General features: G+C 35.6%; 1 protein-coding gene across 2 annotated transcripts in view; it reads left to right on the top strand.

Annotated features, from left to right (window-relative positions):
- LOC306870396 (bone morphogenetic protein receptor type-1B-like) overlaps positions 1-25,353 on the top strand; it is a 63,652-nt gene that overhangs the window by 11,855 nt on the left and 26,444 nt on the right. For both annotated transcript variants that reach the window (XM_079417636.1, XM_079417635.1), the window contains 2 exons: positions 6,867-6,933; positions 17,498-17,705. In XM_079417636.1, coding sequence (XP_079273762.1) covers positions 17,627-17,705 — 79 coding nt within the window. In that variant the 5' untranslated portion in view covers positions 6,867-6,933; positions 17,498-17,626. The remainder of the gene's footprint in view (positions 1-6,866; positions 6,934-17,497; positions 17,706-25,353) is intronic.

Raw genomic sequence — 25,353 nt, 5'->3', positions numbered from 1 at the left:
ACTGTGAGGCGGCCTAGTCGCGGGTCAAAACACCACTCTTCCATTCCGATGAAAACATCAAACAGGTTCTCCCCACTCACTGAGAAACCTGATGAAAGTGCTCTAGTTATTTGCGATTCTATTGTATGGAATGTGAAAATAGAGACACCAGCCACCATAGTCCAATGTTTACCGCGAGCCAGAGCGCCTGACATCTTGGCAAATTTAAAAGTGCTGGCTAATGCAAAACGTAAATTCAGTAAGATTGTTATTCACGTCGGCGCTAATGATGTTCGACTTCGCCAGATCAATTCCATGCGATATAATTAAATCTAGCGTATGATTAAAACAATGAGTGGGCCCGGTGACGTTTTGCTTGACTCCAAAAGAGTTTATTAGGTCAGTAAACGCAAGTCCTAATGCATCATTTGTATTATCAACGTGAATGTTAAAATCTCTGACAATTAGCACTTTATCAACATTGACCAATAGATTTGAGAGGAAATCTGCAATTTCTTTTAGGAAATCTGTATATGGCCCTGGCGGTCTATACACAGTAGCCAGAGCAAGAGATAGGAGAGATTTCTTTTGCATATCTGACAGTGTAACATTAAGCAGAAGTATTTCGAATGCAATAAACCTCCTGTATCCTGTTTTCTGAGTAATATCACTATATATTGTTGCCACATCGCTCATGTTTATAACAGTAGCTTGGTGGAGTAGACTCAATTAGACCAATATATTAATTTGGTTTAAGCCAGGTTTCAGTCAGGCAGAGTACATCAAAATTATTATCTGTGATCATTTCATTAACAATAACTGCTTTGGTTGCGAGTGATCTAATGTTTAGGAGCCCAAGCTTTAAAAATAGTTTTTGTTCATTTATTTTGCGTTTTTCTGGTTTAATCACAATCAGATTTTTCTAGATCCTGCATTAAATTTATATTTTGACCTCGCTATTCGGGGAACAGACACAGTCTGTATAGATTGGACAACGTAAGTACTTCTATCTTTTAAGTGGGTAGAACAAAAGCCATCATAGCAGTTATCTGAGAATTGGCTTACTAGTCAGATGGAGCGTAGCGTCCTGGAGATGTTGTCCGACAGGAGTTCCGCTCCGACTCTGCTGGGGTGCAGGCCATCAGCACAGAAAAGCCTAGGACGCTCCCAGAAAAGATTCCAATTATTAACAAAGAGCAGTTTCTGTTCTTTAAGTGAAAGTGAAAGTGAAAGTGAAGTGACATTCAGCCAAGTACGGTGACCCATACTCGGAATTCGTGCTCTGCATTTAACCCATCCAAAGTGCACACACACAGCAGTGAACACACACACACCGTGAACACACACCCGGAGCAGTGGGCAGCCATTTTATGCTGCAGCGCCCGGGGAGCAGTTGGGGGTTCGGTGCCTTGCTCAAGGGCACCTCAGTCGTGGTATTGAGGGTGGAGAGAGCGCTGGACATTCACTCCCCCCACCTACAATCCCTGCCGGCCGGAGATTCGAACCCGCAACATTTGGATCACGAGTCCAACTCTCTAACCGTTAGGCCACGACTTCCCCACAGACAATAACCATTCGTTTAAAGCAAAAAGTCTACTGAACCTTTCCTGTGCTCGTCGAAATGTGGGAAGCGGTCCTGACACGACATCGTCGTCGCGGGTGATGTGCTGCGTACCGTCTCGATCAGGCTCCTATATATATATATACATAGAATCTATACTTAATACATGTTATATCTATCTATCTATCTATCTATCTATCTATCTATCTATCTATCTATCTATCTATCTATCTATCTATCTATCTATCTATCTATCTATCTATCATAGATAGATTGATAGATAAATACATATAACTAACACAGTGAAAACTAATTAATTTACACAATGTATGTAGCGTTTCTTATTTATTGTAGTTTTTGTCCTTTTGCTTGCAATTAGTTTCTTATTGTTATTTCATCACTGTGTATTTATCTTCAGTGAGCTTCTTTTTTTTTTTTAGGCTTGTATTAGTTTGATATTGACATTGGTGACAAGGATTATGAAAATTCTATGGTATCAAAGATTTTAATATCACAAAAATATTTTTAAAATAATAACTATATTGTGATATATATCGTTATCGTGATATAAAATTAGTCATATTGTTATATAAGATTTTGGTCATATCGCCCACCCCTTATACACCGCTCGCACCATGTGGTCAATTCATGTCTCATCTTATCAACCTGTTTTTGGTTCGTTTAGAAGTATTTGGTCCGTGTTGCTTTCATATTTCATTTGTGTTTGGTGCGTACCATGGTTCGGATGGCAGCGTTCACACTTACTCAAATGAACCACACTAACAGAGCAATCGCACACAGAGTATATCGTTTTAATCGAAGTATGAACACACCCTTAATCATTTTTTATATTTGTATACCTTTTTTTATTTTTTAATCATTTTTATTGTTTTTTTTTATTGTTCGTTTTTTATATTTTTATAAAGATTTTATTATTTTTTATTATTTTTTTTATTTTTGTCATTTTTATATATTTCAGTTGTCAATACTTATTTTAGCATTTTTTCTTATATTTTCTAATATTATTACCTAATAATGTTATTTTTTCTAACTTATTTTAGCTTTATTTAAATTACTGGAAATTATTATAAATTTTTTTAGTTTCAGTTATGTTTAGTATGAGAAATATTTAGTGTTAAAAAAATCGCTTCCTAACGTCATGTTCAAATGTATATTGTTTTATGCCTTGTAGACTATTGATTGTTTTAAAAATAAATTTTTGTGGTAATGAACTCTGAATATTCTTTAATATTGTTATAAAAAAATAAGTGCTTATTTAATTAGTGTTCACACAAAGTCTAGTTTGCAATATGACAGTGTTTTAAGTCATAAAAAAGCGTAAAAAGCGTAAAAACCTCTGATTATGCTGTTCTGATTGGCTGACTTAGCATTTTTGCCATCCTGCTCTTCAGATAGATGAACCCATATCGATGTACAAGTTTGTAGCGTGTAATAGGCTGATATATTAGTGGTGTTGTGAAGCTTTGCTGATGGCTTCTATTGTTCTGAAGTATCAACCTGAACAATAACAGCTTTCAACCGAGTGATTGTTGTTCTGTGTGTGTTAAAACTCAGTGTGAAAGAAGAGATGCGAGTATAATCCTTCAGTGACTCGCGCTGAAATAGAGACGTCTGAGACACACACACACACACACTTTGGGACTTCTGAGGGAATCCTTGGAGTTTCCAAGGTGACCGTTGTTCTGGCGCTAAGGATTAGAGCGCGCCATCAGACGGATTCGAGTCTGAAGTGTGTCTGATTGAGGTGCTATCAGATTCACCTCGCTCTCAGGACGTTTATCTGGAGATGTGGTCTTGTGGTGAACCGGCAGGAGCTGTTGAGCTGTCTTACGGTTTGGACAGGTTCGCTGTGATTTCGCTTTCCGTGCCAGACGTCCTTCTCAATGAGGGTCTTTGTGCCTTGCTGCTAATTTTAGCTCCGGAATATTTTACCCAACTGCCAAACGGGACGGCCGTAAAAGCCAGTGCACTGTGAAGTCTTTCGCCTGTGGTTCAGCATGGCTGAAGTGTGTGTGTGTGTTTTCCCCCTTTCCTCTAGAGTGTTAACAGACACACCTTGTTCTGTGCTGTGTATTTTTTGCGATTAAACTTGGCGGATGATAAAATAGAAAAAAATTCCCACAGACGTTGAAGCAGTGCTTGTCTCAAAGTTTTCATACATGGCTGATTTGCTGAACTATTCAGAGCTGCAGGTTTGCACAGTAACAGCTGGCTGAGTCATGTGTAGAGAATTATGGGTAATTGCGAAATAGAGGATGTGCACCTGTTTGAAATGCTCGCCACTAAAAAGCATCAGAAAATTACATGAATTGGGAGATTTGCATCGTCTTTTCTTTTGTCAAATTCTTTATTGATACAAACAAACACAAAAATGGATGCCAAAGTGTCCTTTTCATGCTTGATTTGCATTTCCATTGTTCATTTGTGCCATTTTAAAGACACATCTAATATACAGTGACCACTCACCTATAATAGAGAACATTTATAATAGAGTCATTTATATAGATCAGTGTAAGTGACCCCCAAAAATATTTGGTTGATTAGGCCACACTTAAAGGGGTCATCGGAGGCAAAATTCACTTTACAAGTTGTTTGAACATAAATGTGTGTTGGAAGTGTGTGTACACATGCATCCTATAATGCTAAAAATCCACTCAGTGTTTTTTTTTTTTTTTTTAAATCCCTGTTTTAAAATCCCCATTCTCAAATCAGGCTGTTCTGAGAGTCCTGTCAGAATGACGTAGTTCTTTACAGGCCCCTCCCACGATAGTTGATTGACAAGGCCGTCTTACCTTAGACCCGCCCTGAGTGAGCTGAGAGCTGCCCGTCTCCAGTGCAGGGGAAGACAAGATGTCTCCGATTAAGCGATTGAGGTGTTCAGTTGTTGGATGTAATAATGAATATAGCAGTCGTCATTTACTCCCGACATCTGAGCTGCTGAAGACGCAGAGGATTAACGTTACTTTTTTTTGAAGAGAATGTGCTGATCCCCGATCTACAAAAATGTGTCTATGTTCGCGCAAATCATTCGTGATCCAGCTTCAGCTACAGAAGAAGTGAGTATAAGGGTTTTTATGAATCTTTGCAAATCGCCTTTCCTAATATATGCTAGTTAGCCAGTTTCGAGGCTGAAGTTTACAGTACGGCTCGTCACTTCACGGAAGAAAGGGGCGGGGTCAGCAGAGCTCATTTGCATTTAAAGCAACATGGACTATAATGGCTTGATGAAAATAGACCTGTTTTTTACAGGGTAAAGGTGTTTTTTACACTACCATTGAGACATTTTAACCAAAGTATGTTATAGACTTTTCATTAAGACCCTAAATAATCATATCAACCAAAATGGGCATCCGATGACCCCTCTAAAACGGTCTGAATGCCATTACATTATATATAAAATATCAACCCACGTGTCCTGTTTAAAAAAATATATATTATGCTATTTTTTCAAAGTAAGTGTCATTTATTAAAAAAGATATTATGATATTTAGTATTAAAAAGGTGTAATGTATTTTTTTTAAAGGTTAATATGATCTTGTATCAAAGCAAATGGCATTTTTTTGTATTGTATAAATGCATATATGTATTTTGTTTCAAAGCAGGTGTCATTTTTAAAAAATATATGAATGATATTGTGGTTCAGATCAGGTGTCATTTATTTAAGGTGTCACTTTTTATAATTTTTTTTACAGTATTTGTATTTTTATATCAAAGCAAATGTAATTCATATATATATATATATATATATATATATATATATATATATATATATATATATATATATATATATATATATATATATATATATATATATATATATATGAATTACATTTGCTTTGATATAAAAATACAAATACTGTAAAAAAAATTATAAAAAGTGACACCTTAAATAAATGATATATATATATAATATAATTTTTTATTTTATTTTTTTATAATTTTTTTTTTAACCAAGTATCATTAATTAAACAAATATATATATTTTGAATCAAAGCAAGTGTAATTTATTTGAAAAGTATATATTTTATTTATTATATAAAAGTGTTTTTCTTAAAAAAAAAAAAAATTCTCCCAATGCAGTGACATCTAGGTATTTTTAACAATGATTTAAGCATTGAAATACTTTGTGGTGCCAAATGTTTTTACTGACAAACAGCAGTAAATTCAGTGTGTGTGAGATGGACAAAGCTGTGAATGTAAAAAAAAATATTTGTTTTTGCCCTACACTTTATAACCCAGATTGAATTAGAGCTAATGTCTCTAACTCATTTAGAAACCTCCCTCTCTCTCTCTCTCGCTCTCTTTCTCAGAATGAAAGGGATGTCTTTCACCGATTCGATTACATTGACTGACTTGTGACTGGTGCTGATGTGGTTGTGTCTGATGTCTTGTGTTTCGCATTAGATGTTTTCAGTATCTGATTGGTGGAAACATGCAGTGATATGACATCAGAAATCAACAGCATCAGGCAGCTAATAATCAGCCAATAACCCTTTAACGGTTTTCTCAGCTGATTATGTGGTAGCCTTAGTTTGGTAGCAGATTTGACTCTTTTTCTGAACCATGATATTCAAATCTCCAATCTTGGTTGATTTTAGCAGTAAACCCTCTGGATTTTGAAGATACTGAAAGGAGAGTTGAAGCCAAAAAAATAAGTTCTACAATGTACATTTTTGTATTTTCTGTATTTCTTTAACATAAAACATTTATGAATAAACGCTGATTGTTAAATAATGAAAAAAAATTAAATCCTGTATGAGAGATCACAAATATTTATGAGATTTTATAAAAAAAAATATAAAAAAAAATTCTTAAATAGAAAATCTAAATTACTAGATTATTTCCAGATAATATAATGATTCTTTTTGTAGATTTTACTTCAAAAGTAATCAAATTTATCATTATATAATAATATTTTGTGTACCTTTTACATAAATCTAACTAGATTACAGGAAATCTAGCTATATAAAACTGGGTGTCACAGTGCTGGGGTGGTTGCTAGTCCAATATATTATGATGTATTTTATAAAAGCAGGTGTCCTTCAAATTATATATTGTGTAAATATATGCAATAACATTAATACTTTTTAAATGTGACTTAAATTTCCATATACTTTATAGGACCAAATATAAACTTTTCTATTAATAGCCAAATATTTTCTAGTTTTCTAATGTGACCGATTTTCCTGTTTTATTGTCCATTGATCAAACGGTACATGACGTTACATGCTAAAGTTTAATATTCATTCAAATAGTGCTGCTTGCCTCTGTAAATGTAAAACAGCAGTGTTTAATGTTTCTACAGATTTCCATCACTCAAGATTCGATGGTTCGTGGGAGCTAATGCATGCGGGACAGCGATACGTGTGCAGGTAAACACAGTCTCACACACACTCAAAAGATTTATCTTACATATACGTCCACTGCTGGTCGAGACCCCACTGTTACCGGTAATGTTTATACCTCTGTAACGTGATCGACACGGAAGCTTTAGCTACACCATAACATATATGTGCGCAAGCATGCTCCGTATTAGCAGAGTGAGTGGGCAGGAGTCTCATATCTGTAGAGAGGAAGAGAGGTCAGAGGTCATGCTCAGGGGGCCGCGAGCTGGTTTCATGTTTCAGGTGAGTGTACAGACAACAGACAGACAACACTACACACATGATACCGCTCTGAATGCCAGGCTGTGGAGGCCAGATAAAGACGGTAGTGTGAACGGGAGAGAGAGGGTCGACTGTGGCGAGGTCTCCGCGTGATATGAGATCTGCGTCTCGTAGTCGGTGACACGGACGCTCTATATTTGGGAGCTGAAGCACGACTGCTGACCCCTAGATCCACTCCGCCACCTGCTCACACTGTGTGTTGTTGGAAACGGAGCACAACAGTCGGGTTCTAGACTTGAAATCTCATATATTTCCCTCATTGAGGAAGTGATTTGGGATGAGAGTGTATAAACGTTTCATGACAGATTTGTTGAGAGTATCTGAGATTAAGGGATTAAAATACTTCTGTAGAAACCAAAGGTCAGTTCAGTTTCAACTGTAATAGTTCATTTGCAGCCACCCTCTCCCATGAAGCATTGCAAATGACATAATCAAGTCAAATAATCCTGAAAACAATTTATCATAAGGTTTTCACAAAAATATGAAGCTGAATATTTCAACATTGATAATAAAAATAAATGTTTCTTGAGCAAATTAGCATATTAGAATGATGTCTGAAGGATCATGTGACACTAAAGACTGGAGTAATTATGCTGAAAATTCAGTTTAGCATCACATGAATAAATTACACTTTAAAATATATTAACATATAAAACAGTTATTTGATTTCTGTTTTTACTGCTTTCCTGTAGCTCAAATAGTAGAGCGTGGCGCTAGCAATGCCAAGGTCATGGGTTCAATTCCCAGGGAAAGCAAGAGCTGATAAAATGTAAAAACTGTAACTTGAATGCACTGTAAGTTGCTTTGGATAAAAGTGTCTGCTAAATGCATAAATGTAAATGTACTGTATTTTTGATCAAATAAATTCAGCCTTTGTGAGCAAGAGACTTTATAAAACATTAAATCCCAAACTTTTTGAACTGTAGTTCAGATATATACTGTATACGTGTGTGTGTGTATATATATTAGGGGTGTCCCCGACTAAGGATTTTCATAGTCGAATCAGGATTTTCGAATCATGCCGATAGTCGACTGATGGTCAAATCATATGTTTGGGGGTGGGGCAAAATACTTTACCAAGAGTCAAGTAGTCAGACATTCAACAGTCATAAATACTGACGTTAAACACAGGGAAAATGTGTAACAGGCTCCTCGCAGATACAAACGGGGTAAATAATGTTTTATGTTTTGATTAAAAGCATTAAACGTCAGCGAAACCCAAAGAATTCACAACATTTTTTACAATAGTGTAATCGAAATCGTCTTTAATACAGACCAACACAGAGGGTAATATCCCACAGGGAACAGGAGGAAGACACACGTACATCACTTGTAGACCCAACAAACACTAACTGAAAGGACTGGGGCTTTTAAAGACGGGGAAATCAGGTGAAAACAAGACACACCTGGAGCAAATGAACACAATCAGACTGGGGAGAAATTGGGTCACAGGGAACACATGGGGAGAAAAACACACACAAAACAGTCCATCATCCTGACAAATAGTGCTCTCATTATAACGTTATATATTGTAGGCTATATGACAGTAGTTATTAATGTTCTGCTTTTCTGTTTTGAGCTGCACGTGTTGAAGATGACCAGTAGAATGAAGTATATGATAGCAGGTTTTTAATCAATGGGATTTAACTCATTTATCTCATATAGAATACGCTTTGTTATTTATACAACATAACGTATCACGACTTATATCTGCCTATCTGCACAAAATACCCCAAATGCATGAACGTGTCTGCGTGGCTCTGAATGAACTCCTTTGTGGACGCGTTCTTCATGCAAACACGGCAGAAACACGGCAGATAAACTCTAAAAATTCACAGCGTTTTATTATAATAGTGTTCTCATTATAATGTTATGTGTATATGACAGTCCCAGTTATAGTTATTAATATTATGTATTGTTGTTTGTTCTGCTCGTGCAGCGTGCTGAAGAGATAATCACCGTGGTACTACAATGAAGTGCTTTACTGCAGCGGAACTCAACCAAATGCATCTTATACGAGATAAATAATAGATACACGATATATATATATATAAACTAGCTGAAATGTTTTGAAATCACTTGTACCCTACCTGATCGAAAAAAAAATCCAGTCTTTCACTCTGCCTGTGTCAGTTTGAGTCTTGCTGAAGATTTAAATCCATGCCACCAAGATGCTTCTGTCGCTCACGGATCATGGAAAGTGAAACTTAAATCTGCGGGGGTGGTTGGATAAAATGTTTATTTAAAGCTTCTTTTTTTTTACAGATATATATATATATACATGCATACATACATACATACAGTGGTGTGAAAAAATGTTGACCCCCTTCCTGATTTTTTTTTTTGCATGTTTGTCACACTTTAGTGTTTCAAATCATCATACAAATTTAAATATTGATCAACGATAACACAAGTAAACACAACATGCAGACTTTGAATGAAGTTTTTTATTAAGAAGGGAAAACAAAATCCAAACCCACATGGCCCTGTGTGAAAAAGTGCTTGCTCCCTAAACCTAATAACTGGTTGGGCCATCCTTAGCAGCAACAACTGCTATCAAGCGTTTGCGATAACTTGCAATGAGTCTGTTACAGCGCTGTGGAGTAATTTTGGCCCACTCATCTTGGCAGAATTGTTGTAATTCAGCCACATTGGAGGGTTTTCGAGCATGAACCACCTTTTTAAGGTCATGCCACAGCATCTCAATAGGATTTAGGTCAGGACTTTGACTAGGCCACTCCAAAGTCTTCATTTTGTTTTTCTTCAGCCATTCAGAGGTGGATTTGCAGGTGTGTTTTGGATCATTGTCCTGCTGCAGAACCCAAGTTCACTTCAGCTTGAGGTCACGAACAGATGGCCGGACATTGTCCTTCAGGATTTTTTGGTAGACAGCTGAAATCATGGTTCCATTTATCACAGCAAGTCTTCCAGCTCCTGAAGCAGCAAAACAGCCCCAGACCATCACACTACCACCACCATATTTTACTGTTGGTATGATGTTCTTTTTCTGAAATGCTGTGTTACTTTTACGCCAGATGGGAAACACACACAAACACTTTTTCACACAGGGCCATGTGGGTTTGGATTTTGTTTTCCCTTCATAAAAAAAACCTTTCATTTAAAAACTGCATGTTGTGTTTACTTGTGTTATCTTTGATTAATATTTAAATTTGTTTGATGATCTGAAACATTAAAGTGTGACAAACATGCAAAAAATTGAAAAATCAGGAAGGGGGCCAACACTTTTTCACACCACTGTATATATATATAGAGAGTATATTTTATCATATATTATACAAACAATCAATGACTTTAAAACAGTAGTTTTTTATTGTACTGTTTGAATCAGTCACATTATTTGCAGCGCTTCATGGGATGAAAATTCCTTGCCTATATATATATATATATATATATATATATATATATATAGGTACACAAAAGTGCAGTATTGTATCTTTGTTGTAAAATTCATGTGATAATTGCATACTACTTTTAATATTAGTTTTTTCTATATATGGCAGAAATAGTACGAGCAGTGTGCAGTTATCCTGTTGCAACTCCAGCCAGTGTCCCAAAAATGTATTTGTGATGTGTTTGCTGCTTGCAACTTATTTATATTTTGTTAGAATATATAGCTACTCTTGAATAAGAGATGTTTTTTTTTTTTGTATTATTATGGGCTAAGCAGACATTCAAGAAGTGTGCACACATTTTACATTTTCACCTTTACAAATTCCCAGGCTGCTGCAGTAAACACCTGGGAGTGGCTTCAAATATTTGAATGATACTCACAGTTTTGTTTAAAGCATTTAGCAGCAAGTAAATACGATATCATACGATATCAATTCCTTTTTTCCACACCTGTATTTGGTTCAATCTATTTCCGATAAACCCACCTTTAAATGACATGTAAAGACAAAACACATTTACATATCACTCTAATAATCTCTTCCTGTCTAAGTGGGCGGTTAAAGTTCAGACTAAGCTGACCGATATCCACACACATGCATGCTTCAGTTCCTCATCCTTTCTCCTCTCATTCTCTTTGCTCCATTCATCTGTCTTTCTTTTCTTCCAGGTGGGATATTGTATGTTTTCAGAGGCAGTCGACTTTTTCACAGTGTTCTGACTGACTGATCCTAAGACAGAGGTCGAAGGTCATGTTCAGAGGTCCTGACCTCCAGTGGAATGTCTGTGTGGGGGTTGTTATCAGGATCCATTTGCGTGATTTTTTTTTTTTGAGACGTGCAGGTGTAAAAACAGTTGAGGCTTTATGTCCAGACTGAAACATTTTGTGGGTATGTTTATGTCATTATGTGATTTGCTTAATTTCTTTTGTGAAATGGGTGCATAAATGACACTATAAGTGGCTACATTTAATTCTTAGGGAATTCCCCATCGTTTATAAGCAAATATTTTTTTACTTACCAGTATTAATGTAAATAAACATGCTTATTTCCCCTATTTTTATATTTAGATCACCTTTGCCACTAGTAATTTAAATAAAAAGTTAAATGCAAATCTCAGTTTTAAATTGTGACACGTAAATGTAAAAGTTGGGAGTTGTAAACCTGCAGTTACGAGTTTATAACTTGCAATTGCAAAAGTCACAATTAGTGTTTTTATTTTTATTTATTCAAAGCTTCCATAGTTTTCAGCCATATCAAGAAATGAATGGGTTATTGAAGCCTTAATATCCATACCAGCTCATCGTAAACAAAGCTTTTTCAGGGTTCGAACCTACAACCTTTCAGCTACCATCTTGTTCTTTAACAGCTATATACCACCCATCCAGGAATATTTCTATTTCCTTTTAGCACTTTACAAATGTCAAACATTTGCCCTTTAAACTCCTGACGATAACGAGGAAAAAGCAAAAATAGATCAAACCGAGAGTTTAAACAAACACGTTTCTGTCTTGTCATGTGTAATTGCCATCACTTCCTCTTGCCTTGTTGTCTGTCTCTTTCTCTCTCTGTTTCATGTTTTCTGCCCTCTGCGACCCTTTGCTTTTGTCTCCTTCATTCTTTTCCTCTAATTGTCACCTCGTTATGGAATTCTTAATTGGAGGGATGAGCCAGGTGGCAGCGGAGCCGCGATTGCCCTAGTTAGCGTGTGAATGTGTGTGTGTGTGTTTGTCTTTGTGTAAGCAGAATAAATGTGGAGCAGCCTGCATGTGCTGATTATGTTCCATTCACCCATGTTGAACTCTAACACGTCCCCCTCACAGCCCTCACACACTCCCCCCGCCTCGCTGTGCTGCTGACCATTTCTATTGATCCTAGGCAATAATAAAATGCAAAATAATAACCAATTAAACACTCTTGTTATTAATTTGGATGATACACTTTGATTGTTTTCATGCAAAAATGGGAATTCAGTCATTATTTACTCGCCCTCAGACAGTAGTGTTTTGAAACTAGTGTGCAACATTGTTGTCACATTGTTTTTAAATGGCATCCTGTCATCATTTTGGAACTGCTATTTTTAATCCAATTTTATGTAAAAATGTTTTCACATTTGGCAGTTTTTGCAATCAAAACATTAAACATTGAAAGTCAAGTGCATTGCATTGTGGGATACTGTATTTCTAGTATTCCTGCAATGTGTTTTGGTTGTGTCGTTTACATTTTGTTAAATGTTGTAGGAGTGCGTATACAGTGTGCAATTCACATACTGTATTCTGTAAAAATAGTATATTAGTATGCCATTTCTAACATAGCCTTAGACTGAGTCTAAAAAACAGTTCAAATAAATTACTCGCTCATAAAATATGTTGGCTTATGTGCTCATAGCTTATTCATTGTTGTGAATTCATTGGCTCACTGCTAAATAGCGGTGCAGGAGACACTGGTGTGTGTGATGGTATGTGACCAAACGGATGATCTCAAACAGGTGTGGGGTCGCTGAGTCTCTTCAGGTCATTACACTGACCTCTGACCTTTCGCTTGCAAATCCTGGTCGTTGAGGTGTTCTCTCTTACACACATACACAAGGATGTGTTCCAAAACATATTCAGCTGTATAGTGTGATTTGATACACACAGCACACAAAAGGCTAAATCATATTAATAATTAAATTAATTTCAATATATTCAAACCTTGTACTTAATACTTTTTAGTATAAACATGTAATATCTAAAAAATGCAAGTGTTAAGTATTTTGAAAGTATTTTTCTCTCAGTTTGTCTGTCACTGTTTTAAATGAATTTAATTTAAAATTAAATGTAAATGTTAAATTACAATTTAAATTAAATTATGAAAACCTTGTATTTTATAATGTTTGGTATTTTATATAACACACATATATTTTGGCCAGTGTATCTTTCATCACTGCCTTCAAATGCCTCCAGCACAGACAGCCCACTGAGTTTGGAAACATAGCCGTTGTCTAGGCTTAAACTGTTTATGCTTTTATTAGTTTCAGTGCTATTTAGGTGATCACTGTTTTCAAAAGCATGCGTGTGTTGTTCAGACAGCTGAAGGTTCTATTTTTGCTGCTGATTTTTTCACCTCCACATTTGGACAATCAACACCTCGCTTTATGACACACCACATAATGGCAGCGACAGAACACTCACCTCTCCTAATGGCATCAAAACACACACTCACACGAACCGAAAGCTGACAAACACTCCTTTAACAGACTAACGCATCCCTCCTGTCAGCTGTGAAAACAGGAGCAAACATTTGGAAGATGAGTTTGTAGCGTGGGCCGGGTAACAGATGGAACGGATTGGCTGGTGTTAGTCAGGGTGTCGCTGCCATTATGGTTTTGGTGGGGAATGCGTGTTTGCTGATTTAATGCATCGGATTTGTCATTTGATCATCACAAACAGTCATAAAATAAATGAAAACACTGATGTTCAGTACAAATCCCTAAGCTGCCTTCCTAGAGGGCATTGTAAAGTAACATGAAATGGTGTTCACACACTACTTTTGTATTTTGTATTGTGATGCATTTCCAAGTCAAATAGGCTATTCAACAAATAAATGTGGGGTGGGGCTTGATTTAGTATAAAGGGAATTATTGCATTGTGAAAGGTGGCTATAGGGGAATTACTGCAATATTTATAGGAGTTTTTAAAACAAACCATTACAAACACACTTTTTTTTTCTTTGGAATGACGTGAACCAGTAAAACGTTATAAATAGTTCCTGACATGAAGGAACACAGCATTACATTTGGCTTTCTTCTAAGATACGTCATTTAACTTGCCATTTTGGATATTTTGGTAACTTGGCAAACCAAGAATGCATTGCAAGTCTACAAATTTTTACACTTGAGGGGGTCATGAACTGCCTCTATTTTTTATTTTGTACTGTTATCTTTGTACTGGTCCACTTATAATGTTATCAAGATTTTTACATCAAAAACATAACTTAGAAGTAATAGGCTGTTTTCTGTCCTGTTTTTGACCCCCCTCATCAGAACGCTCTGTTTGGATGGGCGTGGCTGATTGTAGACTCTGAAGTAAAAGCCCACTGCTATGATTGGCCAGTAGTTGTGTATGTTTGACAGCGTACATTCCTCATAGATGGATGCTGCTGTGATTTAGGTTAAAAACGCATAAATACTCCTATCAAACGATCTGTTTAACAGACAAAGCGATAATGATCACGTAATAAAAACAGTTACTCACACTTGTGTTGCGACATGACTGTCGGATCCAGTACACAGCATCCGGTGTCGAATTGTGTCTTGTTCGTAAACGAACCCGCGGTAAAATAAACTAAAGCGAGCAAAAGACAGAGTTCTTACTCACTGTCTGGAACTTCATTAAAAATAAAATTAATCCATTCTTTCCTAACATTGGGATCAGAAGGAAGCAAAATAAATGTTTTTTCCTCAACTTGGCACTGCACAGCGTCTTGTTGACTTCGGAGCCATCTTTATTGTTTGGTTTCAGCGTAGACCTGCATGTTCGCATCTCACGTAAACTACATGTTAGGCCTGTCAAAAAAAAATTGAATTTTGAATATTCGTTGAATTTAAAATAAAAATCCATATTCGAATGCAAAAATGCTGCATTCGAATTTTAAACGTGTGTTAGGCAGCGTTATATGTGGCACACAAGGTGCGATGACGATGTAGGTATCATTACATTTTAAAGCTTTTTTTTTTAGTCTATCCAGTTGAACCCACTGGATGCGGCGCTGCTCATTCAAAATATTGTGGAAAAACAGAAAATCAATGCGGAGAAGATGTTGTTTACGTCACACAGAATCCATATTATCGCATTTTCTAGAGGGACATCTATCACCGTTGCACTCACGTCTCGCACAAGAGAGCCACATGCTTAGAAAGCCATGTAAAATTAATGTAAGTTCAACTTTTAAAAAACATGTCTCGAGCCGGTTTTTCTACATCCCACTGCATCCCATGTTTTTAAATGAAAAAAGCAGGCTACTCCTTGTGATTGGTTTTCGGTATTAAACTATACATACTTACATGATGCTTGTTGTTTCTAATTGTTTAAGCAACATAATTAATTATATATGGTTTATAAACATTATTTTAAACATTATGCACTTTTTCAGACAATCTTGTTTTTTTTTTTATTGCTTTGAAGAAACGTGCATTAGTACGGCTATATTTTACTCGATGTGCCCTCTTGTGGCCTCAGGAGAGAAGCAAAAACGTTTTTCCCCCTAATAGAAATTATGCTTTTTAAATTCGAATATAATTCGAATTTTGATAATATTTTAAATATCCAACTAAGTTTTAAGAAGTTATGTACAGTATCTTGATTTAAGAATGTTTAGATATTTGAACTGGAAAACAATATCATTCTAAGACAAGTCCAAGTACGAAAATAATTTTCTTGCAGTGTTTTCACAATCTGAATGTTTTAGGATTGAGTTTGGTTGTCGCTTCAGTAAATATCAGAACTGTGTACAGAACAGGGTCAAGTGTTTAGAGAAGGAGTGACAGCCGCATTTAACAGCAGTGAGTATGTGGCCTGTGTAGGTGGGAACAAAGCTTGCGTGTTTTTGTCTTTACTTTACAAGGTTTTGTTTTCCTCCAGCTTCATTCAGACTGAGCTTGATATGGGTTAAAGGTCAAAGCTTAAAGATGACCTCCATCGCTGCTGCTCGTTATGTTTGGGAGAGGTGTGTGTGTGTGTTTCACAGATTTACTGGTTGATTGGTTATCCAGAAGCCTCAGTAAAAGGGAGCACGGTTCAATTGACCTCTCTTTCTCTTGTTTGCTTGTTTATTAGTTTTAGTTAGCTCTCGCTCTAATTTTTTTGTGCATTGCGCTGTCAATCAAACATGCATGAAAGAGTGGCTGTTTGAAATAGCATACTATCTTAATACTCGTACTATTTTTGTAGTATGCACGGTATGCAGTAGTGTTATTTTAGTAACATCTATTTATTTATTTAATCAGTGACAATACACATTATAATAATATATAAAAATCCATCTAAATTGTGCTAGATTTATTTCATACTAGTACATGTTTTGTTGATATTTTGAATTAGGTTTTATTTTGAATATTTTCTGCATTCCCTTAAATGTAGTTAATGTTTTAGTACTTTCTTTCTTTCTTTCTTTCTTTCTTTCTTTCTTTCTTTCTTTCTTTCTTTCTCTTTAGTTGGTTTGTTATTTTGATAAATGATAAATGTTACATTGGCAACTAGCTGTAATTTTTTTTTTTTTTTTTTTTTTTTTTTTTTTTTTTTTACATTTCATTTTATTTCAGTTAATTTAGTTAAATATAACAACCCTGGTCTGTATAATTGGACAACCTGGATAACATTTGCAGGAATGTGCAGTATAAACGAGACTGGAATACTTTATCCTATATTGCAATGTACTTAACTTGACGTGTCATATTTAACAGGATTTTTACATTGTTTTAACTCATTATTAAAAATGACTCATTATTAGAATTACCAAAATTTAAGACATTTTTACAATAAAAAAGAAAAAAAAGATTTATAATAATTTATTATTATATTGTGTTTATTAATAAAATATTTATTAACAAAATAAATACATTATATAGTATATTTCCTAAGATAATTATTTATTTTTAATAATTTATTTCTGTGATAAGTATGCAGGAAGCAGTATGCTTGTATTGCATTCAGCCGGTGTGTTTGGTAAAAAGAAGGCAAAAGGGGGGTGAGGTGAAAATATGGGGGCATGGTCTCAAAGTGGGGGTGGGGTTTGGCCCAACTACACTGAGGCTACTGTGTGTAAGACTGTGAATAATCTCCTCCCCTCTCTCTCTCTCTCTCTCTCTCTCTCTTGCTGGGCAGTCGGTGTGAAGCTGTGATTGAGGCTGCTGTGGGGTGTGCAGTTTCTCACATACACATACACACTCAAGAGTGTGTGTTGAGCAGACAGCTGAGGGATTCACTCGCTCGCTGGAGTTGCTCACATAGAAGATGGATCTCTTGAGGACTTGCTTGCGTTGGGTCTGTGTGCTGGTCATTGGACTTCTGGGACTTGTGGAGGAGAACTTGGGTGAGTGTCAACCTTCAGAACATTTACTGACTGCAGTTCTGTGTGTCTAATGCAGGATCTGTAATGCAGCTGGTCTCTCTACGGATCGCCGCACACATTCACTTTCTGCTGTATAGCTCAGGATACTTTAATTGAGTTCTCAGTTATGTTTTATCTAAGTGTCAAGATATTTCTTCTAAAATATCTTTGTCAATGGTTGACCTACAGTCAGTATAGAGCTATAAAATAAACGTGGAAAGCAGATAATTTGCTTTTGGGTGCATTTGATGAGAAATACTTGAGTTCATATTGAGATCTCTGTTGACTTGATGGCAGACTGTTGTGTCTTGGTGTGATTGAGCACATTTTTAAGATCTCTTTTTGGATTTGGGGCTGAAAACAGATAAAATTACTGGTGTCATTTACTTAAGTGAAAGTCTCCATTTGTTCTCCATTTAGTCTCATTGGTATCTGGAGGCAAGCAAATATGCTCGATTGGGGAGAAGAACAAATGTAAAAAAATTTTTCTTTGATGGTTACAGCCCCATCTAGGAGAAACGAGTGTGATTAAAGAGATCTTATATGCCATTTTTCTCTTCACTAACTTCACTATTATTCCGTTTTGCTCAGTGTCTCAAAGTTTCAAACCTAACAAACTTCTTTTCATGAAATGTTTTTGCTTGAAGTGGGATTGAGAGATATTTATTTAGTGATAGATGTCAGTAAAATTAAATTATGAATAATACAAAAAAAAAATACACATATTAATAATATAGTCCATAATATAATGTAATATAAATATTCTGTAAAATATTATTTGTATTATAATATAATGAAATTAAATCATAAAGTAGAATACAAATTATTAACAATAATATATTAGTTATTCATATTTTAATTTGATGATCAATTATAAATATTATTAGTTAAACATAAAAATGTCTAATTTAATGCTATTTATCTGATGCAATGTCTTTTAAATCTGTATTTCTTTGTTAATATGTACAGTATATGTGCTTTATGGTGTTCTGTAGTGATGGTGTGGCAAATGGTCAGCCAGGTGTTGCTGTGTGTGTTTCTTGTTTGGTAGTGTGCTATCAGCCTCTCAGCTGCCGAACACTTGTTTTACACACAGTTGGAGGTCCAGGTTTGAAATCACTCAGTGTTTAATCTATACAACAGACTTTCTTTCTCACACACCTGTTTGACTTTGTGTTTTCTAGTCAGACTTTATTTTCCGTTATTTCAGGAATCAAGGACTTTGCCTTCTGGTAATGGTTTTAAATGCATAGTGAAGTAATGCAAATTTGTATTTGCTTTAATAAATGTTAATTTGCTGTTGGCACTTTGTAGTATAAACCAAATTTGGTGTATAAACATGTACAGAAGCATCAAAAAGTATTTGGGCACTGTCTGAAAGTCACTGCATTCAGACATAACTTCACTTTGCTCAATGTCTTCTAATTTTTATTTATGAAGTCAGTTCTCCAGCAAATTACATTTGTCCTATTTATTTTAGTGTGTCTTCTGTTTAACGATTTCAAACTTAAACTTCTTTTAAAATAGTGTTTGCTTTAAGTGCGATTGTGATATTTATTAAATGATATATTTAATCATATTATTTAATAAATGATTCAGTAATGTCAATTCATTTAAAATTATTTTAATAATACAATTTAATAAATATCATAAATATATTTATTAAATCAGAACTATGAACAAAATATGAACTATTGACAATACACTCAATAATATATTATAGTATTTAATAAAATGTTTGTTTAAAAAAATTTTATGTAATGATATATTTCTATATATATAATTATGTAATATCGTAGAATATTATATAAAATTATATTAATTAAATAATTTGTATGTATTTAATTTTTTTTATATTGTTGCAAAGTCATTTACCCATTTTTAAGTGTGATTTAAGTGTCCAAATTCTCCTCTGTATTTTAGTAAAATGATAATTTATTAAATCTATATAATTTATTAAATCTAAGCTGGTAAAGAAATTGATGTTGGCTTATGTGTACACTCATACATACTTCTCGCTGTCTCTTGCCTCCTGAGCGATAAAGAGAGAATGAAGGTTCCATCATCAGCCATTTCCATCATTTCCCATTCCATAATAACCTTCAGACACGGTCCAGACTTGGCTCCCGACACCCAGGCGCACAATGAACTCATCCGCTGTCCAGCGAGCGCAGCGGAGCCTGCGGTGTCTCTGTCAGAGTTTATTTACAGTCCACAGCATCTCAGGCTCTCCATCACTTTCACTGCCGCCACGCCAGCTCATGCATGTCGACTGTGTCTACTATGGGATTGGATGCAGGTCTGCCGCTTATGTAGTATAAAAACCAGTAGGGCTGCACAATTATTTGAAATGAAACTGAAATGGCATTATGGCTGTGATTTAATTAAATGAATGCACGCAACGAATGTTTCAGAGTGAAGCACGACACTGTGTTCTTTAACACGCGAGCAGCTCGTGATCTGGTGTTTTCAGTGTTTCAAAGTGGCTCGGTTTTTAGTAAATGCTACTCAGAACATGTGCTACAGTATGAGTATGAACTTGTGACAACCATCATTGCAAACTAGTGACGACAAGTGCTTATAAACAAAAACTTATTTCATTACTATTTATTTTCACATTGTGTCTGCACAATAAGCGAGCTGCACACTGCACAGTTGACATAGCTATAGGAATTATAATTTGCACAATCCAGGCAGTGTTGCATCGTCACTAAAGTTTATGAATCAAATTTCTTTGTAATTCTTGTTGTTTAACCATTCAGCACTCGCATGCTCTCCTGGAGACTGTGCGCTCATGCACAATCGAAGCACACACACACACACACACAACACCGGATTCACACATACTCCGTTTGCAGTGTGTATGCGGTGCACATTTCCCCCCCCTCCTCAAGTTTTTGAAAGGATTTTAATGTTCACACTGCACACAGTTGCTGTCTGGCAGTGTGTGCCAGGAGCAGTCTGCAGCAGTGCAGGCCTCAAAAATCCTGATCGGTTTTTACTCCAATGGTACACCACCTCAGACCAACAAAAACCACTTAACGACCTCCCCCGCAAGACATTCTTAGTCAACCAATTCCACCAAGATGTTTTGCTGGTGTTACTCTGTTTAACAGTATAACCAGCATAAACCAGACTGGACCAACATTGGTTTATTTATGATGATTTCTGATCAGACAGCATGAGAAACACAAAAAGTTAATTTATTGAGAAAATAATAAAGACCAAAATGTTTCAGTCTTGCAGTTGTGTGATGGTCTTCTCAATCACACCTCACTGACAGCGCCATCTGAAACACTCCTGTTTCTTCCTGTTTGGCTTTGACAGAGTGCACGTCTCATATCCCAGAGGAAAAACTGCCTTTCATCAGCGTTCTCATCACCTTCTCACCTCATTTCCTGGAAGGTTTCGGGGTTTATTCTCTGATTAATAATGGGGATGGGATGATACACCTACCTCCCGATTTGATACTATCATGATACTTGAGTGCCATACGATATGTATTGCGATTTCTTTAAGAATTTCGATTCTACAAGTATTGCGATTCGATATTGCTGTGTTTTTAACTCTAGACCATGGAAAAGAGTTGAATGATACACTTAATATACAGACTAGCGTAGTCACTCTTAAACGATAATGCTCTGCTTTAAGTTGCTCAGGGAGACTATATCACGGCCGTCCAGCTGCAGTCGGCTTGATGGCTGGAGTCCAGAAAATTGTGACGGACAGCTGGCAGATGTAGCTCCATGCTGGATTTTTGGAGTGTGGGAAAGACAGAGGTGTTGAAGAGAGGAATAAAAGAAAACAAAAGAGCGTTTGAGACCATACAATAGCGAGAAGCTGAGATTTGTTTGCATGTAATTTTGTTAGTCACATATTTTGGTGCCAAGCAGGAGTACAGTACCACAGCGGAGTGACTCGTCCTGCCATTGTTTTATCCAAAGACATGAACACTTCATGTTACAGTAATATACTGTGTGTTTATATCACTGTTTTCATGCTTTGTAATTGACTCTTCGCTAAGCTCAACCCCCCCCCTAGTTACTGTAGCTAATGCAGACAAGCTTTATGGGATGTTCCATAGGAATGAACTGGAGATTTCTGTGAAAGACATGATTTTCAGGAAAATGTGCTCATAAAGTGGTCTAAATCTATTGGATATTATTCTTACACAGGCTGGAATAAATTGTGACTTTGAAAAGCATTTTATCTGCTGTTTTTCTCTACAAAATTTTTAATTACACAGTAACATGATTTAAAAATGAGACTGATTTACTGGAAGCAAATGCTGCTCATCCTTTCTGAGTTCCTTGTATCACTATTATTATTGACTTTTATTGTTTTTGGATAATTTGTGTAAAATGATGTTTAAAACTGTCCAAACTCAGAGATTCACAGTTGACGTACATTGGAATTATGTTCTATGATTATTTAAAAAACAAGCCAGAATCTTCAGTGTCATGCGTAAATTGCATTATGAACATATTGTGGCTTTTTCTGTAATTCTTTTATTATTAAGATATGATGACATGAACCTTAAAAATTCAGCAGCTACACTACCATTCAAAAGTTTGGGTTGGTAAGATTTGTGATTTTTAAAAAATCTCTCTTGCTCACTGAGGTTGCATTTATTTGATTAAAAATACAGGAAAAACAGTAATATTGTGAAATATTATTGCAATTTAAAATAACTGTTTTCTATTTGAATGCATTTTAAAATGTAACAATTTCCTGTGATGCAAAGCTGAATTTTCAGCATCATTACTCCAGTCTTTAGTCACATGATCCTTCAGAAATTATTCTAATATGCTGATTTGCAGCTCAAGAAACATTTATTATTATTATTATTAATGTTGAAAACAGTTGTGCTGCTTAATATTTTTGTAGAAACCGTAATACATATTTTCAAGATTGCTTAATGACTAGAAAGTTCAAAAGAACAGCATTAAAAAATTATTAATTTCTTGTAACATTATAAATATCTTTACTGTCACTTTTTACCAATTTAATGCATACTTGCTGAATAAAAGTAATAATTTCTGTAACGAAACCTTTCAAACAGTAGTGTATATTTTGCAGAAACTGCAAAGTAAGGAACAATGAAGACAGTGACTTTTGTGATGGTTTTCCCATCTTTCTTTGGGTAAAGTGTGGCGTTCAGAGAGGTCTAAGTGTGTTTGCACTCACCTGATTTAACTCATGTCATGAGCACAGAACGAGGCTTGAATGAGCCTCCGGTCCCTGTGTGATAACTCACTTAATGGATTTTGAATGCTGCTCAGGTGTTTGTGTGTGTGTGTGTGTGTGTGTGTGTGAGAGTCAGTCTGGAGCCTGAACTTTCTTGATTTATTAATGGCTTTTTAATGATTGAGAACAGCGGTACTGCGAACAGTAACACTCAAAAACAGCACTCTTTGTGTAGTCAGCCTGGAGCCGGGAGCCAGTGCTGTAGTGTATTATTAATGGAGGTTAATGATGAGGAGCAACACTCATGTTCACATTCAAACTGGGTGTTTCTTGTCTTATTGTACATTTTTGTACTGTAAATTGTATAATCATTTGAATCTGTTCATTTTAGATATTTGCCCCATCAAAGTTTTATACGGCAATTAAAAATGACTGTAATTGATGGTTTTCACATGACGTCACACCCTTATAGGAATGCCCACCTGGAGGGCAAAACGCAGCTTTGCTCCACTGACCGCCAGCTATTTTTACGCAGATTGCATCAAGTAATAATGTAGTAAAACGCAGATATTAAAAGGCGAGATTCAGTGGACACCTTACTGATGATGTATATTTTGTACAGGCAAGCAGATGAAGCCAGAATATAAACGCAATGTGCAAAGTTTCATATTAAATGGCTTCCCATAGAAAACCATTAGAAGGAAAACACTGAACCGTTAAGCGGACTGAGTTCATATTCCGGCCTCATCTGCTTGCATGTGTAAACTATGCATCATTAATGTGGTCATTACTGAATTTGATCTTTTAATAGTACTATTTTAAATATATTAAGGCATTTTTAGTGTTTTTACAACATTTTGTCGCACTGTTTATGATTGAAATATTGCCGCGGGTGCTTAATATGGATTGCAAATGCAACTTGCATTTTGTTCAGAAATACCTTTGTTTTATTCTTTTCAGAGGTGATCTAAATATTTGCGGCTGTAAAACAGATGAAAAATTGACGCGCTTGTGCAGCAGTTCTATGGATGTTTTGGCCTCCCAGTCTTCGAGCCAGTCACGTGATTTAAAACTATCAATTGGTCCATCCTGACCAGCGGTGAGAAAAGTAACAGGTGACAAGATTTGTTTCGGTTTTTGACGGTCATTTTCAACTTTAATAGACACCATATTTAAAAAGTACACATTTGGTAAAATATAAAAGCAATAAATATATAAAATTTAAATGAAATAAAAATAAAACATAAAAATGACTTACAATTCTTATTTAGGGTCATCGTGCCTGTTAATAAACATAGATACATACATACATATATATATATATATATGTTGCATTCAGTGAGGACATAAATAATTACTGATTATAATGTCTCATACGGTCTTTTTATGCATTGCGCCATGCCGCACCGCGCCGCCTAAACAACACCATGTCTGGATTTGTGATTGTAGAAACACCAAACAAGCACTATCTACTCTGCTCAAAACTCGCGTTTGAATAGTCAGTAGCAAATTCTTTAAATATCGAAATATATTTACAGGCTGTGAGTCAGAAGCACCAGAATGTCCTTGCGATGTTGGAATTGCCTCTCTTTATAGTGTTCACAGCCATTCATATTGTTCACATTGTAGGCTACTCTCTCCTGGGCTCAGGAAATAGTCCTCCGTAAAATGCGCTGCACACAGTCTAATATTTGCGTTGTACTGTTCTGGAACAGTGTTGTAAATTGCTTGCTTGTGTCATCACAAAATGCTAATATTAATCTGCTAAAAGCAAATATGAGGCACGAAGATACTAAGACATTATAAATATTAACATTGGGATTTTCTGTACATTTGAAATGTGCTATAAAAGCACTATATCAATAAATTAGACCTAATAAGATATTTGTTCTGTTTTAATGTGTTTAAGTGTTTTTATTTTTTAATGATATATTTATATTTTATGTAATTAGATGAACATTTATTTTATATTTAAATTTTTATTGTATTTATATCATTATATTATATTTATATTTTAATAGGCTTATTTTTTTAATGATTTAATTTTACATTTTTATGATTAGCTTTTCATCAACTCACAAACCCCAGTTTGGGCAACTCTATTCTGTCTTTGTATTTTCTATGGTACACTCTAACGCAAGTGCATCATGGGAAGGAAGCAGCTGGATTTGGTATTTGGAGGTGTTGTGTGTCAGTCCATCTTAATGCCTTTATCTTCTGTTCTTTATAATCTGCCTTCTCTTTCATCTCTCTATCTTTAGTATTGAACCCGTCCGTGGACGCACCTGTTCCCACCTTTCACTTCTCGCCTGATCCGTAGGCTGAGCGTTCCAGCGCCCCACCTGGACAGACAGCTGAGGGTTTATTGGTCTTCTTTTATTTCAGCTTGTGCTGAAAGGATTTTATGCAGTAATCATGAACAGATTTCACAACAGAGAATGAG

The sequence above is a fragment of the Barbus barbus genome, assembly GCF_936440315.1.
Source record: "Barbus barbus genome assembly, chromosome: 5".
Taxonomy (NCBI): domain Eukaryota; kingdom Metazoa; phylum Chordata; class Actinopteri; order Cypriniformes; family Cyprinidae; genus Barbus; species Barbus barbus.
This window is presented reverse-complemented; position numbering and strand designations above follow the sequence as displayed.